A 6,506-nucleotide genomic window follows, 5' to 3' on the forward strand; every position below is an offset into this window, starting at 1 on the left:
TTCCATGCGGAAACAGGATGCAAATTTTTTTATTCCATCAAGGAGTGATTACAAAAAACAGTACACTGGTAAAAATCAGATTCTGCCAGTAACAAACATTCAGTAAACATTTTATTTAAATGCAGATAATCACAACATTTGGATACAAGAATGCTCAGTTGTGCCTGGCCATTTTGACTGTGAGGCTGGGGACTATACTATGGTTGTACACACTGATCAGAATCAGTATTTGAGGACAGCTTAGCAAATGGAAGACTCAAATCAAAAAGAAAGTAATAGCCACTCCAAAACTTCTGAAAAAACCAATTCAGACCAGTTTCTGAAAGCCTCCCTGCCCCCAATCATCCAAAAGGTTTTGTTTTATATATATAGTTTCACAAAATAAAGTCCCCCAGGAGAATCAAATGCTTTTTGATAAGACCCTCACCTGCTTTATGGGCAGGCTTGCTCTGTTCTTTCTCTAAGGCCTGAAGTCTTGCACCTCTCAACTCCCAAGCCTGTAAGACACACAATACTTCATGTTTCTGTAAGTCTTTTTCAATATTCACCTACAGAAGTCCTTCAACGTGTCTCCAAATGCTGCATCTGTCCTGCCTATAGCGGCTGCTAAGGTTGTCTTTGGCTGTCGTCTCCGCTGCACTTAGGGACCGATGGCCAGAACCCCCCTGTCAGTGCAACTCACGATTCTGTCTGGCTGAACTGCTGAGAGTACACATCAAGCAGGCAAAACGCCAGGTTTCAGGCAAAAGTATCTTGTTGTGAACCGTTATTCCACAGCCCAAACGAAACAGGAGTAACTAACTTGCAAAAGACAGGACAGCTCAGCACAAAAGAGCTGTTTGTGAGCTGCTCTCAGAGCTGCAGGAAGCTGAACTATTTCATGAGCGCTACAGAAAGGGCGTCGTCTGTCTGGCCCCACAGCTGTAAGCAACAGAAAAAGCAGCAATGCAAAAAGCCAAAAAAAAAAGCAGAATCAACTCCATGTTTACAAGTAGAAGGATTTTTAACAAGGAAGGACACTTTAAAGCTTTAGTAAATTCGCTGTTTCATTCCTCCCACTTTTCCCTTTTCAGGTGAAGGCACACGCACACACACAGATCCCACCTGGAACAGCAGCAGCCAGCAGGGAAGGTGAACGCTCAGTAACCGCCCTTACGCCGCTGAACGAATGTTCATCTTAAAGCCAAGCATGGAAATGGCTGGCAGAAGAGTTTGCGTAGGCTTAGCTTAAGCTTGAAGTTCTAAACTTCATCCTCATGTGGATCTGTCCTTTTAGCTTTAAACAGTAAGGAGTACTTAGGACTCTAAAACATTGGAAAATGCAGTTCTTAAATTGAGATTTTGAAGTTCATTGGGCAAAGGAATTAATTTTCATCAGCCCCTCCTTGATTTTCATGCTCAACAATGTGGACAGTGGAGCACATTCCATCACAGAGCATTAAGAAATTTGGGGAGTGATACAGACTAAGCTGCTGGACTAATAGAAGTCGTCTTTTATTTTTTTTAACCCTTGTATTTGTCTAGTAGCTCCATTATGGGTAAACTCACCTGCCAGCAAATAAATACTTTAAAAAGTTCATTTTAATTGCACCAAGGTTTAGATGCATCACCATTCATCCCATAAATATTGAAGCCCAGGACTAATTACCTTTCAGGCTACGCAGGCACTGCTCCCTGGGACTAAGTGACATCATATGCGCCAACACCCAAACGGGCAGCAGAGCTGAAGGAAGATGGTGGTTTTCACAACAGCTTGAGCAAGAATTCATAGGTTGCATTGATTATGCCCCAGGACAGGACAGAACGGTGGTAATTCAGATGGGCTCCTCTGAAAAGGTGGATCAATTTCCTATCACGTTCCAGCCAGATCTTCACAAAAACTTTTGAGAAGGACTGGAATTCACCACCAATTTGAGCCTGCATGCGAGTTTTTACAACGTTCACTGGGAAAAACAAGAAGCCCAGCATGGCACCCAGCAGCCCTCCGCAGATGAAGTCATTGACCAGGTGAGTGCTGTAGGACGTGGCCTCAGGCAGACACTGTTTGATGGGTCCCCGCAGGCCGAAGAAGAGCGCGTTACTGGGTCCGTTCCGGAGCAGAATAGGCACCAATCCCCGATAATACTCTCTCATCCCATAGACTTTCAGTACCTTGAAAGCCTGGTAAGTGTTTGTAAATCTATCGTGGTGTTTGTAGTCCTGAAGCAGAGTCTGAACTCGCTCGAAAGGCGTAAGAACAGCCTCCGTGGTCCCCGCCAACACCGCAGCCATGCTGCGGGTGAGGAGCTCGGGAGCACTCGTGTGGCTGTGGAGCAGCGAGGAGAAATCCTCGTACAAGCCAAACATAAGAGCCAGTGTTGTCGTTTTCTGCATCAGCGGAGGAAGGATGCCGCGGTAGAGGTTTCTAATTCCGTCCTTCTGCAGCTGCAGCACCGCATCCTTTGTCTTCAGACCGTACAGCTGCTGTCGAAAGAGGACCTTCTGGATGGGAAAAGTGACTGCTATATTTGTGAAAGCTGCACAGTAGCCACAAAGATAATGTTTGCCAGAGGTAGCCGTTAGGTCATTGCTTAGATATTCCTTTGAATTCGTTGGGGCAGAACCTTCTGAATCCATCATACTGTTTGTCTTACTACAGCATGCCTCAGTTCTCCTTCCCTACATCAAAAAAGAAAAGAACGAATGTGAGCAGAGCTGCAGGTGACCCTGCAGCTTTTTTCACACTAGTGGATCACTCAAGCAGCACCTGGTACCTTACATCCGAGGGGAGACCACAAAACTTGAAAGAGAAAAGCAACAAATGCCAGGTCTGATGGAGGCTGTGCTGTGCTCTATTCAAGTCTCAGAGAGCTGAAAAAGCGGCAGTTGTTCCCTTCTGTACACATTCAAGTTAAAACAGAAATAAATCGGGAAGGAAATTGAGATATGAACTCCTCAGGTGCTACATGGCCGCTGACAAGAAGCTTACATGTTAGATTTCCCTGTTCACTGTGCCAAGGAATTCAAACAGTGAAAGGTCTGCTCTCACACTAATAAAATACACATCCCCAGGATGGTGGTGGTGGGGACAGGAGAGAATCTAAGAACAAAATAAATTAAAAAAGGAAATAAAATACATGCAGTAGCCTTACAAATTCTGATCACTCCACTCTGCTTTTCCTTGAGGCAGAAAACAACAGATAATTTAAATAACAATTTGTTGTGGTTTAACCTACCCAGGTTAAGCACCACACAGCCACTTGATCAATCTTCCCCCTGCCCCCGTGGGGAGAATCGGAAGGGTAACTGAGGCAGAAACTTGTGGACTGGCATAAAAACACTTTAATAGTTAAAAAGAATTTAGAAAAAAAAATTGTAAGGGGTAAAAAACAACAAAGAAAGGAAAACAAAAATGAAAACCACAAAAAAAAAGGAAGTGATGCAAATGAGAACAATCACTCACCACCGACTGAGCAATGCCCAGCCAGTCCGAGCAGCGGCCCCCCCACCACCGCCCTGCCACCTGCCCAGTTCCACTGTGGAGCAGAATGTCACACGGGCTGGGACACCCCTGGGTCAGCTGTGCCCCCCCAGCTCCTTGTGCCCGCCAGCCCCCTCGCTGTCAGGGCACGGCGAGGGGCAGAACTGCCCGGGGTGCAGCAGCGACCAAGGCAGCCCTGCGGTATCGACACCGTTTTCAGCATAAACCCAAAATGCCGCCCCATACCCACTACCGTGAGGAAGAGTAACTCTAGCCCAGCCAAAACCAGCACACAGTTGTAATCACAGGCTTAAGCTACAAGAACACTTCCAACACAGTTTTGGAAAGCTCTGAAAGTTCCAGCTGATGAACCTGCAGCCTCATCTGCAGAAGGAAGTGTCTGGAACCCACCTGGGATTTTCACCTTCTGTCGAGAAGTTTAAGACCTGAGCTTGGCTAGACCCGAGGTCCTGAAGGACACGTAAACAGAGGCAGCTCTACCTACCAAAGCAGAGAGTCCTGCAGTAATCTCTACCAGGCAACACCTTGTCATTTACTCAACAGTTACAAAACGGCATTTTTGCAGCTGACCCCAATCCTAACGTCCGTTACAGCACAGCTTAAGTCAGTGACCAGAAATCAAGTGAGGCTGGTGGTGGTCTGTGAACTGCAGATACGCCCCGCCAGCAACACGCATTGAGGCTCCTGTGATCTCCCCGGGGTGTCTGGGGGCATTGCCCCTGCTCGGCACAAGGAATAGCTGCTCAGGGTGCAGTCACCGCAGATTGCTGTGTGAAGGACGGATGGCAGAGGCTGCACAGAAACAAGCTGGATGGCTCAAAGCAACCTGAGAGATTGTTTTGATCAAGTACACCATTTAGTTTTAAAACAAAACACATATATAGCTGGGTTGGCTTTTGCCCTGCAGTTACATGCTATTTAATCCTTTAAGGTCTGGCAAGTGAAAATGCCACCAAAATAACTTACAAGGATTAAGTGTTTCTGTCAATACGAGAAGCAACATCAGAGCTAGGGATTCACACTAGACAGCTTATACACACCAGTTCAGAGAGTTACTCAGATTACTGTAGTTGTACTTGCATATACTAAAAAAGCCACATCTGCAGATATGCTGATCCTGGACAGGAGACAGTGGGTCACGTTAACGCAACGAACACAGTGTGGAAGATCTCACCAGAGACAGCACCATTAAGGAGATGACTCAGAAGGCCTTTGACAATTAGTCAATTTGTAAGCGTGACAGCTGCCTGCTGCCAAAACATATTTTTCCCTCAGAAGAAAATTATAATAAATAAAAATTAAAAAAAAAAGAAAAAAGAAAAAAGAGACACCTGTAGTTTAGTGCCAGAAGCCACACGCTCCTTTTGGTGTGACTGCTGGGCCTGGCCTGGAGGGAAGCGCTGATGACTGAAGCGACCCTCACCTGCGGAAGCCGTCACACTCTGAGCTGGGAACTCGCCAGAGCCCGGCACAGCAAGTCCTCCAGAAGTGTTTGTGGCAGAATCCTTGCTTTCAGACATAATTTGTAAAGCCCATGCCACCTACAAGAGCACAGCAGCCACTCTGTTACAACTGAACATGAAAGAAACAGCTCTCAAAAGAAGAGTGAAAGTTCTGGATCAGCGGCATTGCCTGAAGACGCAAACCCTGAGGCACCGCATCCCTGTCACACACAGACGTTCCTTCCTCTGCCCAGGGCCGGTCCAGGGAGCTCCGAGCGACGGGCACATGCAGCCCTTTCTGACACCCTGATCTGCACGTCAGGCGCCCGCCGCGGTCACGGAGCTGCTGTAGGCATGTCCAGCGCCTCTACAGAAGGGTTTAGCCCCCTAAACCACCACGGCCTGTGCCAGCCTGTGACCCACCGGGTCTGGAAAACACAAGGGAGGGAATAAGAAAAGGCCGTTTGCTGTCTGATGCTGCACCGCATCCCCGTAACAGCGGTGAGCGATCGCCGTGCTCGCTGTCACCCTGAGCGCTGCGGATAAAGCGCGCTCCCTAGGAGGCTCTGGCCCAACCACCGCTGGAGAACTGAGCGCTCGCCCAGCCGGTGAATCCGCCGGTAAATCCGCCGGCACCTCACGCTCACGCTCCGCCGCAGGAACGTTCCCCTGCACGGTCGGCCGGACCCCGGCAGTGCTGCCAGTTAACGCGGAGTGTCCGGGATTCCTCCGTTTGCTCCTCCCGCCCGCCCGCCTCTGTCCCGCACACCGGGTGACCGACGCGGGCCCCCGGCCCCGCCAGCCCCGCGCACCCCCCGCCGCACGCAGCCTCCGGACTCGCGGCGCCCTGGGCGCGGGGCCTCCCGCCGCCCCGCTGCCGCTGAGGAGGCCGCGGAGCTCCCCGCGACGCCGGCAGGGCCGCCCGGCCGCGGCGCTGGGCACGCTCGGCAGCGATCGCGGCCCCGCCGGGGCGCGGCGCCGGGCGACTGGGGAGCGGGGGGCCGGGCAGGAGGCGCCGGGGCGCGGCGAAGGCGCCAGCGGGGAGGCGGCGGCCGCGGCGGCGCGGCAGGAGGCGGCACCGGCCCCCCGCCGGTCCGGGGCCTGCAACGCTGCCCGGCCGCGCTGGGCCCCGCGGGCCGGGACCGCGCTCAAGGTCAGGGCGGCGGCGCGGCGGAGCGCGGGACGGCGGCTGCGGCGCGCTCCCAGGGGAACCGCCATCGCCTGCTCGCGCCGGGCCGCGCCGGGCCCCGCCGAACCGAACCGGGCCGCGCCGGGCCCCGGCTGGGGACGCACCTGCGGCCGTCGCCATGGCGACGATGATGGAGGGGGCGGGAGGGGACGGGAGCCTCCGGCGGCGGGCCGGCCCCGCGGCTCCGCCGTGCGCGCGCCGGGAGATGACGCGACCGCGCCGGGTGACGCCAGGGTGACGCGGCGAGGGACGGGGAAAGGGCGGGGACCCGCGTGCCCCTCCCCCTCACGTCACCGGGTCTCCTCCTCGGCCAATCAGACAGCGGCGCAGGCAGGGGCGCGGGCCGGGGGCGGGGCGGGGCTAGGCGTTCGCTCCGCCCCCAGACCCGCCCCCG

General features: G+C 52.7%; 1 protein-coding gene across 4 annotated transcripts; it reads right to left on the bottom strand.

Annotated features, from left to right (window-relative positions):
* Window positions 1-6,316, bottom strand: SLC25A51 (solute carrier family 25 member 51). Of its 4 annotated transcripts, none has more exons than XM_074856289.1 (2): window positions 6,217-6,316; window positions 1-2,658 (listed from the first exon to the last, which is right to left on the bottom strand). In XM_074856289.1, the coding sequence occupies exon 2, from the start codon at window positions 2,617-2,619 to the stop codon at window positions 1,744-1,746; it is 876 nt and encodes a 291-aa protein (XP_074712390.1). In that variant the 5' UTR covers window positions 2,620-2,658; window positions 6,217-6,316; the 3' UTR covers window positions 1-1,743. The 4 variants fall into 4 exon arrangements, with proteins under 4 accessions (XP_074712390.1, XP_074712389.1, XP_074712391.1 ...); XM_074856288.1 differs by lacking the exon at window positions 6,217-6,316 and adding an exon at window positions 4,813-5,661; XM_074856290.1 differs by lacking the exon at window positions 6,217-6,316 and adding an exon at window positions 2,754-4,927.
* Between the last annotated feature and the right edge of the window lie 190 nt (window positions 6,317-6,506).

This window comes from Strix uralensis, chromosome Z (assembly GCF_047716275.1).
Source record: "Strix uralensis isolate ZFMK-TIS-50842 chromosome Z, bStrUra1, whole genome shotgun sequence".
NCBI classification, from domain to species: Eukaryota; Metazoa; Chordata; class Aves; order Strigiformes; family Strigidae; genus Strix; species Strix uralensis.

Bases quoted from the DNA above. Each gene is read 5' to 3' on its own strand.
- SLC25A51 (XM_074856288.1), bottom strand. From the start codon at position 5,001: ATGTCTGAAAGCAAGGATTCTGCCACAAACACTTCTGGAGGACTTGCT. The intron at 2,659-4,812 runs GTGTCTCTTTTT...TTTTTGATGTAG, and splicing joins CTTCTGGCACTAAACTACAG to GGAAGGAGAACTGAGGCATG.